General features: G+C 57.7%; 1 protein-coding gene across 2 annotated transcripts in view; it reads right to left on the bottom strand.

The window, feature by feature from the left end:
- Nucleotides 1–7,266: 7,266 nt before the first annotated feature.
- The window catches only part of PRMT8 (protein arginine methyltransferase 8), a 78,373-nt gene continuing 68,697 nt past the window's right edge, over nt 7,267–16,942 (bottom strand). Inside the window, exons 8-10 of one of the 2 annotated variants that reach the window (XM_027093296.1) lie at nt 14,661–14,811; nt 8,873–8,994; nt 7,267–8,113 (exon numbers count right to left, since the gene is read on the bottom strand). In XM_027093296.1, coding sequence (XP_026949097.1) covers nt 8,030–8,113; nt 8,873–8,994; nt 14,661–14,811 — 357 coding nt within the window. In that variant the 3' untranslated portion in view covers nt 7,267–8,029. The remainder of the gene's footprint in view (nt 8,114–8,872; nt 8,995–14,660; nt 14,812–16,942) is intronic. The other variant, XM_027093295.1, reaches the window with a different exon arrangement.

The following is a 16,942-nucleotide window of genomic DNA, read 5'->3' as shown; positions in this document are numbered from 1 at the left end:
GCCAGCTCCCCTCGTCCCGGGCACGGGTCCCACTCAGCTCCACCACTGTCCTCTGAGGAAGGTGACAGGTTACCTCCAGTGTGCAGGTAGAGAAAACGGGTGGAGAGGCTGCAGGTCACGCAGCCAGGAGGTTATGGGAGAATCGGGGTTTGAATGCGGTCCTCCAGCCCAGAGCGTGCACTCCACTGTGCCCAGGCTCCTCCCACGTGAGGGGACCGCGGGTCCTCCGCGACGACGCCGCGGGAGCCTCCCATCACAGGCAGGTGTGCGCTCTGGCTCCAACTCTGCACCACGTGGCGGGCGGCGTGCGTCCCATTTAACAGCCTGAGGTCCCCCAAGGCCGGGCCCTGCTCTGACTTCCCACCCCGTCTCTAGTCTGGGCATCCTCAAGCTTCCTTCCGAATCGTTTCCAGGCAACGGCGGATCCTGTGCCTTGTCCCCTTGGCCCCAGAAAGCAAGCACTCTGACCCATTGTGGGCAGAGGCTCTGCCTGGAGGGGCTTCTCCCTCCCAGGGGCGCCTGCACATTCTTGCCTGGGACCCTCAGTTCTGAGAACAAGGAGCTACCGTCTCACTGCGCAGGATGCGTTCCCGGCCATCGAGTACTATCTCATCTAACCCTTGCCACAGTCTGGGACAGAGGTGTGATCATGATGCCATCTAACAGAGGAAGGTTTCACACAGGCATGAGCAATTCCAGTACCTCGCTGTGGGTCTCAGCCATTGGCTGGAGGAGCCAGGCTGCAGCCCCAGGTCTGTTTAGGCTGGCTGGAGTTCAAGGTGTCATCCGTGACTGTGAAGCTGAGCGGGAGCCTGAGAAGCCTGTGTCTTTGGCTTCAAGCTCCATCCAACCGAGCTAACCAACTGTGGCCAGGAAGCAATTGTCATAACATCAGAAACCCATTACGACCCATGGAGACTCTGAAAGATGCTCCAGGAATACGCTCTGTGAGTGGAAAGTAATGCAGAGCATCACGGTCCCCCGGAAACAGCCGCCTGGGGCTGGAAGACAGAAGTATCCCGGCGCACATCAGCCTGGTGCGGACCCTACGCGCCCTCCTGCCTCCCGGACAATTACATCCCTCGAGCCGTCCTTGTGGGAAGAACAGTACGACCTGACACCAGAAAGGAAGAGGCAGACGATCTCAGAGCTGCACAGACTGCCCCTTTGCGCTTCCCTGTTGCGGAGAGGCAATCCTACAAGGCAGCCATCTGAACTCCAGCCATTTTCCACCAGCATCCGGAGAAGCCTCCTCTCCACCCTCCACCCGGGGCTCCTAGGGGTCCTGCCGGGTGTACTTTGCACGTACATTTTCTGTGGCTGATTTTCTGAAATAGGCAATAAGTTAAGTCTATTGCCATTTTCCAGGGGAAGCAACTGCTAAATTGAGTTCATTAGCTGGAGAGTATGTGTGGCTGCAAACCTTGTCCCGTCACTTTCCTGTTTAAAGCTCCAGTGTCTTCTCAGTGACCGAGGAAAAAGTCTGCTTGACACGGCCACAGGCTCGCGACCGCGGACCCCGGCTGCATCCCAGGCCTCCCTTCTCCCCGTTCCCCCAGCCCCGGCCTTTTCCTTTTCTCTGCTCTTCTTTTCACACGTGCCTCCCTGTGTGGACTCCTTTGGGCGGGGCCTTCGCACCTGCCGTTTCTGCCTACGCATCCCCTACCTCTCTCTCCCTTACTCTTCCCTCCTCTTCTGCTTTGTCAAGTTTCCGTTTAACGTCATATCTTCAGAGCGGCTCTCTTGATCCCCTAACAGTCTCTGCTCCCTCGTAATACGTCTCACTCTTGTGGAGCATCTGTTCCTGGCGCCTGCTTTGTTCTCTGCTCTATTCCCAGTGCCTGGCGTAGTGTCTGCTGCCCAGGAGGGACCGCGACAAGTTTATGGAATGAGGAAATTGGAAGAGGCTCCTCACGTAGCTCTCCTGGGTCCACCTGGGACCAGAACCGGAGCCACTGTGCTGAGGATGGCTCAGCTCCCACGCCTAAGCGGGGAGCCGCCTCCAGGTAACAGGTGGGGGTGTGTCTCCTTCCCCTGCCGGGTAGGTCTTCCACGTTTGGTGATCACACAGGATTCCTAGACCACACCTTCCTTCCCGCATAGGTGTTCTCCTGGGAGACGCGCTCCTGGCCCTGAGCACAGAGAAGGACCCCCCTGTTCTGTTCTTTTCCCGACTCACCGCGCCGTCGTGGCACACGCCTCTGTCACAGTAATGACGATTTATGCCAGTGGACTGTTGGCCGGTTATTTCCTGTTCAGTATAGCCAGAAGCGCTGGAGCATTTCTGTGGACGTTACTGCAGTCAAGATGGGTTTCACGGGTCTTACCGGTCCCCGCCTCCTCTCTCTTGCTGGTTCCCGGAAGGTACTTCTGAGTCTCTCACTCTAGCCGTCAAAGAGAATAGGTGTCCCCATTATAGAAACTGAATATGTTATTGACCCAAAGCAAATATGACATTTCCTGGGAAAAGCAGTGTGCGTTGAATTCCAGGGTGAAGTGAGCTGCAGATTCCTACTGCGCTTCCCCAGGATGCAACTCGGGCCCTAGGCCAGCTGGGTCTCCAGGTCACCAGGAGGTTCTTAGAAATGAGGTAGAGAGAGCCACAAGGGAAGGCCGTGCCCAGAGCACCCCAGGTGGGGCTGTGGCACCTCAGTCATTGAGGAGCTTTTCATTCTAACGGAAGGCCACGTGTGTCTTGGTGCCAGGCGGTCGCTGCCTGCCGAAAGGCTGGGTGACAAACGTCAAGACCTCAGCGAGCCGCATGGGAAGGCTTTAATGAGCTCACGAGCAAAGCCACAAAGCAGGCCACTCCTGCCCAGGGCCTTTGGCAGAACTCTGCACGTGTGTCGCCTGCAGGGCCGTCCCCGAACCGGGGGCCTCAGCCGGCAGCCCCAGGGCCTAGCCCGCTGCTGACGGTGCATGGTGGTGCCTGCTGTTCCCCCAGGGCCGTCAGAGGCCCACGGGCCTCAGGCGCTGGCGCCCAGCCGTACTTCTCAATGACAGGGTTGGATACAGGCAGAAATGTTACTACTGTAGTAACCATAACTGGAATTTCCATCGTACTTTCCATTTCCAAACGTTTTCTAGTTCTTTCATTTCATCCGTGTTACCTCCTTTCAGTCTTACCTGGCCCAGACTCACGCGGTTAGTTAAGCACCAGCGCTGGGGTTCCAGCGGGTCCTTTGGCTCCAAAGCTGCGTCACGTGGCAGAGTCGTCCAGGGATGGACGCAGCACCCTGGGGAGGTGGGGACCGCGTGGGCCTGGGTCCTTGACGCAGCGCCCTTGGGAGGTGGGGGCCGCGCGGGCCTGGGTCCTTGACGCAGCGCCCTTGGGAGGTGGGGGCCGCGCGGGCCTGGCAAAGTGGACGCAGCGCCCTTGGGAAGTGGGGGCCGCGCGGGCCTGGGTCCTCGACGCAGCACCCTGGGGAGGTGGGGGCCGCGTGGGCCTGGCAAAGGGGATGCAGCGCCCTTGGGAGGTGGGGACCGCGTGGGCCTGGGTCCTTGACGCAGCGCCCTGGGGGTTCCTCTGCCCCGTGTGCTCTGGCTTCTCTCGAGGCCGAGTCATTGGCTACAGCCTAGAGGTTGGTAAAGACCCTTTTCACTTCTGCGGTGAGAGATGACCTATCGCTAGGGTACAGGAAGGGCTCCGGGCCTTCTCTGAAAGTGACAGGCTGGGCCGCCATGGGCAGTTTGCGGAGAGCAGGGCAATTCAGCAGGGCCTCTCTCTAGAGCAGATCAGGCCCCCCACCACCACCTGGACACAGCTTGTGTCCCCTGCTGAGGGGGCCAAGACTGCAGGGGACGGGGGAGAGGCGGGCTGGTCAGGGAGGACGGCTGAGGGACCCCGCTTCTCAGTTCTGGGCCAAGCGCAGGCCCCGCCCACCCAGAGACTGACCAGCCTGCAGTGCGTACCTGGAGCCCCAAGGGCAGGGTCGGTGCTGCGGACTCTGCTCTGTTATCACCAGTGCCCGGAGCCCAGGCCGTTTCCACTCCGTGTTTGTTGGCTGAATTTCTGCTCGCTGAGCAGGCCGTGTCTGGGTCTCAGCTGAACATGGGCTGTTTCCAACAGGATGGGGGCAGAGCGGCCTCGGAGGCTCTGGACGTGAGCCGGGCACATCCAGCGTGGTCAGACAGGTGGGAGGTGATCTCCCATCCCCAGGAAGCCAGACTCCTCCCGGCGGTCACAGGACCGCAGGCCAAGGGTCTGGGCTCCACACGCCCAGGCGTGTAAGGTAGGACGCCTCACAGGTGGGGCTGTGCTCCAGGCATGAAGCCAGGCATGCAGGGGGGTGCCAGTCAAGACGCCAGGGAGGGAGCAGGGATCCAGAAAAGCCTGCCTTTAGGAAGCGGCCTCCGGAAACCAGGCTGGGACCCGCCAAGTCGTCGAGAGCGGCGTCTGTGAAAGCAAGACGGAGCTCCTGTCCTGTGTGGGACCTGGGGCTTACAGATGGGAGACGAGGCAGGCCAGAAGCCCACGGATCTGAACTGGCCAGTAGGCCAGGGACAGGCGCTTGAGCAGGTGACCGCCCTGAGGCACGGGGATGGGCTGAGAGGTCTGGCTTAATTTCGTTCCGTTACTGAGGCCTGGAACCACGCTGGGCCTATCGGTGCAGTACCAGGTGTGGTGCCCAGAGGAGAGGAAGGCTGCCGAGGGGGGACCAGGGAGGGCCTGGCAAAGGGGAGACGGGCATCCCCCGAGGGGCAGAGATCGCAGGGACAGGAGCGTGGGGTCCTTGAGCAGTTCCAGGGCACGTTCCACGGGAGTCAAGCTGGTCCACTGTTGCCTGGTTCCTCCCACCTGCACCCCCATCTGTCCAGGGGAAACTCCGGCAGAAAGAGGCAGATCTCTGCCCTTGGAGCTTGTGGCCCAGCGGGGAAGTCCAAGCCTGCAGTGGACCTCAGAGCAAGCGCAGAGGGGCCCATGAACAATCCAGGCCAAATAAGACCACGAAAGGGGCACCGCGGCTGCAGGCCTGGGGAGAAGTGGGGTGGGGTGAAAGGGAGAAATTCCCCAGAGAGGGAGGAGAGGAACACGGAGAAAGTCACTACTGAGTCGGGTACAGTCAAGGAAGGAAGGATGGAAAAAAGAAAGAGGCAGAGTCAGGGAAAAACAGTTGTCACAAGTGAAGTGGTCTCCGCAGCACCCCTGTTGTTGAGCTGAGCCCTCATCCCATCGCGAACGTGCTCAGAGCAGACACCGCTCATTTCCCACTGAATCAGGGGAGATGACAGTCCCACTGCAGCGCCCCCGCGGGCAGGAGGGAGGGGGCCGTGGTGGAGGTGCCCCTCCACACTCTCCTGACTTCACTCCTGCAGCCCAGGGGCAGAGCAAGGAGCCAGGGTGGCAGGTGCTGAAGACCCGGGGCCCGGGAGAGGCCGCGGGGCTGCCCGCTTCTCGTCTTCTGGCTGGAGAGGCCCGCAATACTGCCAGGCCTTTGCCCAGCCTGGGCCTCCCCTTCCGGCCCCCAGGGGTGTCAGGAACACCTGCAGCTTCCAAATGCCCAGAGCTCCCGGAAGGTCATCAACCTTGCTGGCTCTTGGTGGCCATGTGGGATTTGGCCCTGTGGACCATGGATGGAATTCTCCAAAGCCAGATGGGCTCCCTGCCCAGGGATGGGCAGAATCCAGGGGCTCCCCGACTCCCACTAAGGGGTTCCCCTCGCGTGCCCTCTGGGGGACCCCCCATCCTTCCTCAACCCCCTTCCTTCTTTTAACACACTCATTGTTCTCCCCGATTAAGTTTCTCTATTTTTCTTGTGCAAAACACGTGGACAAAAGCATTCCACGATTTGCACTGTTGTTTGTCTCTAGCTACAAAGAGAGGCCTCCCCAGCCGGGGATGCAGAGGACTGAGCAGGGCAGCAGAGGACACGTGAGCAGGTGTGGAGATGGGGGCCCAGCTCCCCCAGGACCACACTCCTCCCCACCCCGGGGCCCAGAGGCTCAGCTACCATTGTGGGTAGGGCCTCCGTGCCCAACTCCCAGGGCTTCGGGGAAGCCAACACGTACACAGATGCCAGAGGACAATGAAAGGGCAGGGGCCGCTGCCACTGGAGTCCGTTGTCATTTTCCTGGGCACGGCCATTCCCAGGACACCCACCCACAGGCCAGCCTGGCTCGCTCCTTCCCACACCAGAGGGGCAGCCCTCAGCCTCCTCGGCAACTGAATCCTCAAGGCAGCTCGGTCTGGTCCCTGCCCGTGGGTGAGGCCCCATCTTTTCACCAAGTGATCGTCCCGACCACAGAGATCTCATTCCTGCCACGGCTGAGCGCTGGAGCAGCAAGGTGGGGAACGGGGACAGGTGAGGAACTCCAGAGGCCCCGCCTGGTCCAGGGCACACCTGTCCCTCAGAGCCGCATGCAAATGCAATCAGTGTGTGACCTGCAGACAGTGGGAGGAGGCACCCCTGCTGGAGGACCAGCTCTGCCTGCCCAGGGCTCTCCAGCCCGGGAGGGCATCGGGGGTCACCAGGCACTTCCCTGAGGCCCCTGCAGTAGCTCACACCTGCTCCTTCCCAGGAAGGGAACATTCTGGGCCTTCGAAGAATCCCAGGCCTCTGCTGGCCCGGCAGGCACCCTCTGGCTCCGCCCTCTCCACGATGGGACCAGAGTCGAAAGGGGTAGAGGTGGCAGAAGTCGTTTGGGGAACTGGGGGTTTAGCAAGCACTCTGGGGAAGGGAGCTTCTGTAGAACCTAGGATGTCACCTCCAGGACCCAAGTGCTTTCACTTGGGCTCTGTGGGTGCTCTGTTCAAGACGGTGGGGGGGGGGGGGGGGTCCCATTGAGGGGGAGGGTGCAGGCCAGGGCAGACACCCACCTAGGCAGCCAGTAACGGGGTGAGGGAGAGTAGGAACGAGACGGTCCACCACCACGCCCCGGCCTGTGCCTCCACCGGCCTTGCCCTCAGATCCTGCCCTCGTCTCACACCAGCAGCCCAGGACCGTGAGCTCACACCACCTCCTGCTTCCTCTGGGCCCTCCCAGCCTTTCCCGCCCCGACCTTGGCCTCTCTCCGGGCTACACCTCGCCTCCCATTCTGGAGCACTTGAGGTTAACTCATGTCCCCCCACCCCAGCTGCAGGACTCTCCTCCCACCCCTGAGGGTCACAAGGGAGAAGCCCTTGGACTGGTCCTAGCTTCAAGGCTCCCTTTACCAAGGAGCTACCTTCGTCTGGGAGCGGCACGATTGGATCTTCTGTTCCACTGTGGCCTCCGACCTCCTCCCGCCCCCCTGCCCAGAGCGCCGAGAACACAGCCGCCCCATCGCTTCGCTCTCATGTGCATTTATTGAGCGCCCACGGAGTGCATGGTCCTATGTCCAGGGTTCGCAGCCACAGTCTAGTCAAAAGGAGACCGGAGCTAGTACAGAGGACATTTCATAGCTGGGAAGGGGTGGGGAAGGGGGAGAACTAATCACAAAACAAATTCCTATTCGAAAGCAACAGAATCTCCTCTGAGAGTAATATATATTCTACGCACACACGCGCACGCACACACGCACACAGCCCTGGATGAACACGGACGTTACCGCTTGGCTGTATATGCAAGCACATGCCCGGGTGCCGGGTAAAGGAACTAATAGGTATGCTGTCCGCGCATGCGCACGCGCACCGCCGTACGCACAGCGTCTGGCTTATGCTATCAAAGACGCTAGTCTCCAGGGTCTAGTGAAGCAATCTGTCCTAGATGCCTGCAGCATGCAAAACTTGAAGATCCGAGAGTCACGGTTAAGGAGGACGATGGGGACACGCGTGGACTCCTCCATCGGGGCCCGGCTGCCGCGCTGGCCGTGGCTCTCTGTCGGGACGACAGAGCCTCTGAGGAGGGCCCCCAGAGCAGAGCCGAGAAGCTGGAGGCCCTCTGTCCAGTGGCAGGGGCCTCAGGAGGCCGGCTGAGTTCACCAATCTCAAGGGCAGAGTGTCAGACTCCGGTTTGGAGCGTGTAGTCCTGCAAACAGGGTCCCTTGTGGCGGCGCCTCAGACGGAGGTGAGTTTCCGTGCTCGCTCGCTCTCTGCAGCCTCCCACGTGTGCTAACGCATTTTGTAGTAATTAGATACAGATGTTTCGCACAGCTGTCCCTTAAAATCCAAGTCTACTGTGAAATCGAGGTCTCGCTGCAAAGAAGGAGGAGCCGGGGCATCAGCGCGGAAGGAGGCGGGGACCGCCCCCTCCCCGCAGGCAGGGGGCCGGGCGCATCTGCGCCGCTAGGGTTTTCCAGCTCAGGACTCCACTCCCCACCAACAGCCCTCGGGAGCCTCTTCCGGTGCCTAGTTACCCTCACGGGGAGGCCTTTGATTTCTAACCTAAGTAAGTCCTTCCTGTTAGAATACAGAGATGTTCCCTCTGGTTTCATCCCGGGAGAAGTGGGGCGGTTGAGTCTCCCAGGGCGGGAGCCTCGGCGCCCCCTCGGCGCCTGCCCGGCACGTGCCCGCACCCCAGGGGGCTCAGAGAGAATCACACGGCCTCCAGCCCCCCAGGCCAGCCTGAGGAAGGCGAACCCGGTCTTCCAAGCCACCACACACTGTCCTTTCCTGGCTCAGCTGGTCCTAAATGAGGCAAAGTCCATGGCCACAGCCTCTGTTCTCAAAACACCTCCCACCGAGGGCGGGAAGCTGTCCTCAAGGCTGGGAGGGTGGCCAGGGTGTCCTACAGAAAGGCTCCAGTTCCCCAGTCTTAAGGGGTCCAGGCTGGAGTCCTTGAAGGAGGCCATCACATCCAAACCCGCCTTCCTACCGCTTCCCCTGTAACTTTTCCGGTTGTGCACAAGGCAGCCAGGCCCCCCGGGGCAAGTGGGTCCTGGCAGCTCCCTGGAAGCCGGCCCCCGGGTCCCTCCTCCTCTCTGACCCCGGCCTCACAGAGGCCTCGGCACTCACCACGTTTTTGGCATTTGGCTTCATGGATATGGTCCCGTAGATCTCCTCCCCCCTCCGGACGGTGAGGTAGTCTTCCAAGTAGAAGACGGTCTGCTTCCAGTGGGTGTAGGGGGCGTCAGGGGCTGAAGGATGACAAGGAAGAGTTAGAGAAGACGTCTCAGAGGGGCCGGGACCCTGCGCGGACGACCCACTGAACACCGCAGCGAGCGCTCTCACTGGGTCAGGCACCCAGCCCCTGCGCCTTCTCCAAGCCCGCAGGACGCCCCGCTCAGCCCGGGGACTCCTCCCGGGTCAAGGCCCCGCCCCCTCGGGACTGCGGGTCTTCGCTGGGGATCAGAAGAGAAACAAGCTGATATTACAAAGCCATACAGGGGGCGGCATTAACAACGAATCTCAAAATGCTACTGGTTTTCATTAGTTCAACAGAGTGAAGACTTTCAGACGTTGTAGGGGAGAGATTTGGAGGATGGTGCATCCCGTCTCCGCTTATATGACACCGTTCATGCCAACGCCACGGCTAAGCCGGTTTCGCCGATTCCGCTGATACCCCAGTCCTACACATAGCTTTCCCTGCCTGCCTCTCTGTCCTAAAACCAAGCCTAGTTGCCTTGGCCCAGGCCTGCCCTGGGGTTTCAGCCGTGCCTTCCTACCTGGATGAATAGGAATAGGGGAAGATTCTCATTCCACGGACCCAACGCTGCTCCACAGCTCACACGTCATGCATGACCCAAAGCCACACTGACTGAGGCTTGCACCTCCCCTCCCTTGTATTTGCCACGAAATCCCACCCATCCCTCTGGGCACACTACCAATTCTACAACTAGATGAGGGGTCCTGTCTCATGGGCCCCCTTCCTCAGCAGCAGCCGTCCTTGGGACACTCTTCCCTCCCTCATCACCGGCCTCTCCCTTCCTCATTCTTCAAGGTCACATCCTTGGGCACGCCTTGCCTGACTCAGCTGGATTAAAGGCACCCTGGGCTTATGTTACCACGGTGACTGTCATGCCCCTGCATAACCGTCTCTGTCTCTTTTTACGTGTTTGTGTCCTCCGCAAGACTGCAATCTCCATGAGGGCCGGGGTCTGCTTACTGCTCTGTCCTCAGAGCCCATCACCACCCTTGCTGGGTCTGTGAGTACCGAATAAATGAACGATGGTAAAAAGCCCCAGAGGGGGCGTGTTGTGACGCTTCAAGGTACCCAGAGGTGTTCGGTGACACTGCGGCTTTGGAACCTAAGGGTTGTAGAAGAACCCGTCTTACAGTCAGTTCCTCTTGCCCTTCAGGCTCTTACCTCCCTCCACCAGGATGCAGGACTCATGAACACTGATTCCCTCTTTGCTTAGGACCAGAGCTAAAGGTGGGAAGACTTAGGGAGGATGTAGTAAGTGCCTTTCAAATACTTCAAAGGCTGTCACAAGGAAGGACTTATATGTGGCCTTATAGATGGCTTTGGAGGCAGAACAAAGGCTAGGCACTCAGAATCACTAGAAGGCAGAGTTTTAATCACAGGAAGGATTGGGGCTGCCCCACGACCGTATGAACACCCGCGGTCCGGCCTGGAGGAGTGCACACACAACCTGGCTGGGAATTTATCGTATGCCCAGTCAGACCAAGATCGTTCAAACCCCAAGATCTATTTTAATGGTGGTGAAGAGTCTGTCTGTCTGTGTCCTTTGCAATGAACCAGCTTGATCAAATGTCAGTGGTTTGGACACTCGAGTAGCCTTCGATGTGTGCATTTAGGAAATCGATGCCGACTCAAGGTCTAGTGGAGGGGAGGCAGCCTGAGGATTCGGAAGGGCTTGAAGGAGAATCATGTACGTAGAGTCTGTGCCGCTCAGATCCTGGATCCCCAAACACACCCAGCCTTCCTGGCCTCCGACGCATACTGCGGCCCACAGGCAAAGTCCACCTGCTCCCAGCACCTTCCCTTCCAACGACATCTAAACGAATTGTCAAAAGCTCGTCTCCGGGGTGTGCAGAGGCTGGCAGCGTATGACTGACAGCACTGTCACCCCCGCTGCCACCCACGCCTACCCAGACAGGTGTCTCTCCTGTTCTTAAAGACCTTCAGGCAAGGAGATTCCAGCAGCTACCTTCTGCCTCCTAATCAGATGCCTGTGAGACTCCCAGAGACTTCACTGGCTCAGCTCCGCCAGCCAGCGAGCCCAGAAATCCACCTCTGATGCTGGTCGCCCAAAAGACACCAGCCTTGGGTTGGAGGAGAGTGACATTTCCCCTTGACATCAACATCAAAAGGTTAAGAACTTCCCCAAACATCTCATTTCCACGATGGGTCCACGGACTCATTGCTAAAGCAGTTTTCTCAATGCAGGTTCTCCATCAGGGTGTCCAGGAGAAGTGGGTGACAATTCAGATGTTTTGACTCTAGTCCCAGAGATCTGAATTCAGTAATTCTGGGGTGTGAGATGGGGGCAGGCTTGCCAAGACGTAAAAGTCTCCCCCCAGGTGTTGTAGATACACAGCCCGTTGCCGTGCAGACTCGATCATTTACATCTAATACATCTCTTGGGTGGGTATCAGTGGAAGGGACGTTTAATTAGGCAACAGTAGGCCCAGTGTCCAGTCTCCATTTGCCATGCATTTGCACTGTGACCCTGGGGCTCATTTTCTACACCTGCAGAAAGTTTACCTCCCTGTGAGGATAGGTGATGGGAAGGGGAAAGGATACACTGAGGACGACCAGCCTCCTGCTGTGCCCAGGACCGTTATCCTGGTGTAATTATCTGTAGCTCTCCCTTTCACTCTCAAAGTGTCCTCATTTGAAAGATGACTTATATGGTCCCCTTATCTGTAACATAGCGGGCCCAGGTTAGGGTACTGCTAAGCCATTGCATTAGGTGGTTATTTAGTCATTGTGGAAAGTGGTATATCATTTCATGTATCCATCAACTATGGCTCTGGCCTGTAAAGCGGTGCTGCCTCATTGTCGTGGTCTGGAATGTTCTATGGATTCTCCAGAAAGTTGCTGTGCACAAGGGTGAGCGTTCAGTATCACTGTGGACCACGACACCCAGAGTTCTGGTCAGTGGACAAGCCTTTCCCTCCCGCTCTGCCCCAACTACAACCTTCAAGATAGTGTAAGTGGCTTTCAGGCTTCCTCGTTATGACCGTACCGTCATTCACACATTCATTCGTTCACTCATGCATGCATTCACTCATTCATTCATGCATTCACTCATTCATACATTCACTTATTCATACATTCACTCACGCGTGCATTCGCTCATTCGGGCATTCATTCATTCACTCATTCATACATTCACTCGCGCATGCATTCACTCATTCAGGCATTCATTCATTCACTCATTCATGCATTCACTCACGCGTGCATTCACTCATTCAGGCATTCATTCATTCACTCATTCATACATTCACTCGCGCATGCATTCACTCATTCAGGCATTCATTCACTCATTCATGCATTCACTCACGCGTGCATTCACTCATTCAGGCATTCATTCAATCATTCATGCATTCAGCAGTCATCCACTCAGAGTGCCTGCCACGTGCCTGATGTGGTCCTAAATGTGGGGAACGCAGCCAGTACGGCCTCGCCCCCCGAGATCCTGCAGCCTAAGTGAGAAGACACTCAGGTAGCTGGCCATTAGGTCCGGTGGGAGCTGTGACCGAGGGTGGAGGAGGGGGGCACGGGGGCTGCAGGAGCAAATGTCTGGGGCCTCTCACAGGAAGACTTTTCCTGGTGCTTCCGGAGAGGGAGTGGAATCCTGCTTCCTCTTTCTCTTCCCCATGGCTAAGTGGCTGGTAGTTCTTTCTGGAAGTTAATACTTTTTCTAGCTGTAAATTTGTAACTCTGTTCCCGGGGGGGTTCACAGGCTTTTTGGAGAATTAAAGACGATGCATGAAGAAGCTTCTCTGACCTGAGAAAATGGCTCAGTGTCGCAGGGTGGCAAAGCTGGGAAGGGGCTTCCAGGCAGTCGAGGTCCAACCGTGTCATTTCACTAATGAGCCCAAGGCCCAGAAAGGAGCTCACTTAACAGCACCTCCACGGCCTGAAGGGCTTCCTGGAAAAACTAGGACTTCGCGAAGGCCTGCTTCTACTCTGGGTACTGCCCTTCCAGCAGGAGCCCCAGGGGGCCCAGTTCCCACTTCTTGCCCCGCCCTCCGAGGCTGTGTCCAAGGGGCGGGGCAGCTGTGCTGGCACAGCGTGGAACCCTGGGTGCTTGTGCCCGGAGCCGCAGCAGGCAGTCACCAGCACCATTTACGGGGGCGGTTTGCAAGCTGCACAAGCCGCGACGCGCCTTCGCGTGGGTCTCCCGGAGCAGCTGCAAACCTTGGGGGCCGATGGCGAGGGGCCGCTTACAGCAGGCTGCACTTCGCCTGAAGTTCAAAGCCAGCTGAGGCCAAACGATACCTTGTTTAGGCCTACACTTACGCATGATAAACCTTTTTAAAAATAGCAGGGGATAAGGAACTGAACATTCAGGATAATGTTCATTTAGAGGCGATGTGGAGGGAGGGGATAAGATGGGACCATCCAGGTAGCCGCAAAGGTACTGGTAGTATTTAAGCCCTTGAGCTAGATGCTGAGCTCACAGGGATTTATTATGTGACTCTGAATTACTTGACTTGCATGTATTAATTATAAGCATAATCATATTATATTTATTCATAATGTATTTCTGGTTAATATTTACATTCTAATTAACAATAGTTTATCTCTTGATATTAACTAATGTATTTACATTCTAATAATAATTAGAATTATTACCTTCTAGTTAATAATGCGTTCTAGTTACTATTACATTCTAATTAATAATACTTTATAATCTGTTACTGAGTTAGGTGGCAAGTTCACAGGTGTCCCTTGTATTAATTAAAAAATTAATAAAGCAAGGAGATTAGGACACTCACAGAGACACCAGGGATGAGCACAGAGGAAGGCGGCCACGAGAAGGCGGCCGTTGGCAAGCCAGGGAGAGAGGCCTCAGGAGAAAACTCCAGAGGCCTCCAGAACCATGAGGAATACTTGGTTACAGTGGCCCCAGCAGACAAATACAGGAGGGAAGGAGACAAATCTGACAGAAGACCCTCCTGCCCTGAGGATGGAAGAGGGATTGGGGCAGGCAGAGGCCACGGCCGAGGGGCTGAAGATGCCTGGGCGCAGAGAGCTGCAGGGCCAGCGTGTGCTGGGCTGCGTGTGCGGCAGCAAAGGGGTGGGGTGGACGGCACAGCGCGAAGGGTGCTGAGAGATGAGGCTGGGGAAGTGGGATGAGGCCGGTCAGGGGACCAACCCCCTGCCAGTTACCAGGCTAAGCAATCTGGGCTTATCTGCTACGGGCGATGAGGCACCTCTGAAGGAGTTTGGAGCACGTCAGGGACTTAATGGGGAGGGACAGAAGCTGGGAAGACAGGAAGGAGACGTAGAGCCAGGTTGCAGCCTAGGGAAGCAGACGCTGCATCTGTCATGAGGCGTCTCCGTATCCTCCACCCACACAGAGGGGGCTCGGGAAACACTAAGTGAACAAACGTGCATTTGAAAGGTGGCCTCCACGCCTGCCTCTCCCCACCCGACACTTGCTCTCAGCTCTGGCCACACCAGCCACAAGTTTTTTACCTTCTCATCGGGCATCCAAAACCCTGGGGACGTGCGATTCCTCCACAGCTGGAGAGGCTTAGGAGGTGCTAAGTGAGGGCCCCTGGCTGATGCCCCTGGCCCTTGCCCCACGTCCAGGCCAGGGAGGTCACTTCCCACAGAGCCTTGGCACGAGGCCAGGAGGGTCTGGAAGGCCAGCAGAAGGCTCACCTGTGGAAAACCCCATTTTTTTGTGGCACTTGGTAAATTCGATATTGAAATAGGTGACCAGGGCGTGGACGTAGTCATTGCGCTGTATCTGCAGGCAGAAGGCGGATGTGAAGGACAGCTCCTCCGTCTTCACCGTGTAGATGTCCACCTCCTGCAGCCCAGAGAAGAGAGAATGCGGACGCTTAGTGCCTCCACCGGGTCTGGGCCGTCCTCAGCTTCATTCCCCAGGGAGACTATGGATGGCAGACTCCCCAGGGTGTCATGGCTCTCGGGGGGACTTCCCAGGCCCACCCACCCCCCTCCCCATGACCTCCTCCATCCTTTCTAGGGTGGAGTCGGCTAAGGCAATGCTGCGAGCAGATTTAAGTCAGAGCCTGAGGATAACAGAATCAGGACGGTAAATCTTCTGGGGATGAGTGCCGATGCGGGGGAGGGGAGAGGAGAAGAGGATGAATTAGAGCCTCTGTAAACCCAACCCAGATATCCTCAGAGCAGTCCCCCTCGGCATCACTAGTGCATCTAGCTGTTCTCAGGCTGTGGTCCCTGGAGGAGCACGTCGGCATCGCCGGGGGTGGGGCGGGGAGGGGAGGGCATCCCAGACCTACTGAATCAAGGCAGCAGTGTGTGCCCCGTCAAGCCCTCCCAGGTTCCAGCAGACCCGACTGCTCCCTTCCCAGCAATACGAGGTACGGAGTATTCTCTCAGGAGTGAGGACCGAGCCCGCACGGTCACGGACTGAGCCTGGGGAAGTCAGCCGACCAGTTAGCACAAGCCCGGACAGTTAAAAACAAATGAAAGGGGGAAATAAGAGGTGAGAACTTTCAGTTCCAGCTAGGAATGGACAACACAAGGAACTCATCGTTCTAACAGTTTCAGCTGGGAAGCGGCTGCACATCAGTCTTGCCGGGAGCGGGAGTAAAATGAACAATGGTTTGCAACATGGTGCTCTTTCTGCGAGAAAGATGCTGACCCGTCGTTGGCCGGCTCCAGCAAGACACAGCAGACCTCCCAAGGCCCAGGAGGCATCCAGGCCGCCTTCAGTGAGGTCTAAGGAAGAACCTCCCACTGCCGGGCTGTATGGCAGAGACCTCCGTCCTGAAAGCTCTGTACGGGCCAGACAGACACCTGTGTGCCTGGAGCGGTCCCCAGGGGTGCCCCTGAGACCCGGATGATGGAAGATGTTGGGAGTGACTAGGAGAGAGGGGTCTCCGGGTGGGGAAACAAGAGCAGCGAAGAGACAGAGACTTTTATCTCTACACGTTTCTAGGATGAATAAAGGAAAAACTGATGCAAAACATCCTGGGGACTTCAAAGCCAAGTCCTGTCTCCACAGGAGGGCAGTGGACAGAGGCGCAGGTGAGGTCGAGGCAGCCAGACAGCCCAGAGCCTTGTTACGGTGCGGGCTGGCAGCTGTGACCTCCTCTGCCCTGTCGGTTGGGAAGAGGGTGGGACTGCAGGTGCAGGGGACCGTGGGAGCCCTCGATGTCGGTGACATCACTTCACATGCAAGCTCAAGTACGGGAACAGGGCTAAAGGTCCCTGTGAGCCCGGGTCAGGCGTGCAGAATTCGATGGGGTTAGAAAGCCAGTCCCCTTTTACCCCGAGAATGCAAGAGCCCTGGGGAGCATCCCCAGGTAGTGGCTGCCGTGGGCTCCTGCACTCCCCCTGGGAGGATGCACTCACTGCCTATCAGGCAGCCAATCCTTCCCCGATGTCTCCAGTCAGTAGGTCCTGCTTCTAAACTAGCGAGCAGGGCCCTCAGCAGCCTCTGTAACTTCCACCCACGGAACAAGCCACCGCCCGCTTGTGCTCACGTGGGTCCCCTAAACCTTTTCTTCTCCAGCATAAACTGCGTCTCCTGAGTCATGGCTTCCGACGCCGTCACCCTCCTGATCTGGGACCCGCTTCTAGCAGCCTCTGACCTCGAAGCGCGCTCTGCCGGTTGCAGCTGCCTTCAGCCGGCCAAGCCCCTCCCCACAACATCCCTCTCATAATCCTTCTTTCTGGGACCCGAGTGCGGGGGGGGGGAGGGTCCTTCATTACATGTCACCCTGTTAGTTTGGGCCATTGCCCAGCGTGGGGAAATCTGTTTAGCCCCAGTACCTGTCAGCTTATGACGTTTGCCACCCGTCTCGGCCACGTGTCTGCAGGTCCCTCCAGCCCAAACACTCTTAGCGCAGCTGCGCTTAACTGTGATTTTGATAAGGGCTTCGGCAGAGTCCCCTAGGCTGGGCTCACGCTGTCTACGTTCACTGACGTTTCCTCTCCTTCTCCACTGGGGC

The sequence above is a fragment of the Aethalodelphis obliquidens genome, unplaced genomic scaffold, assembly GCF_003676395.1.
Source record: "Aethalodelphis obliquidens isolate GAN/ISIS:26980383/991018 unplaced genomic scaffold, ASM367639v1 scaffold83, whole genome shotgun sequence".
Taxonomy (NCBI): Eukaryota; Metazoa; Chordata; class Mammalia; order Artiodactyla; family Delphinidae; genus Aethalodelphis; species Aethalodelphis obliquidens.
Note: the sequence above shows the minus strand (reverse complement) of the source record. Positions and strands in the feature narration are given on the sequence as shown.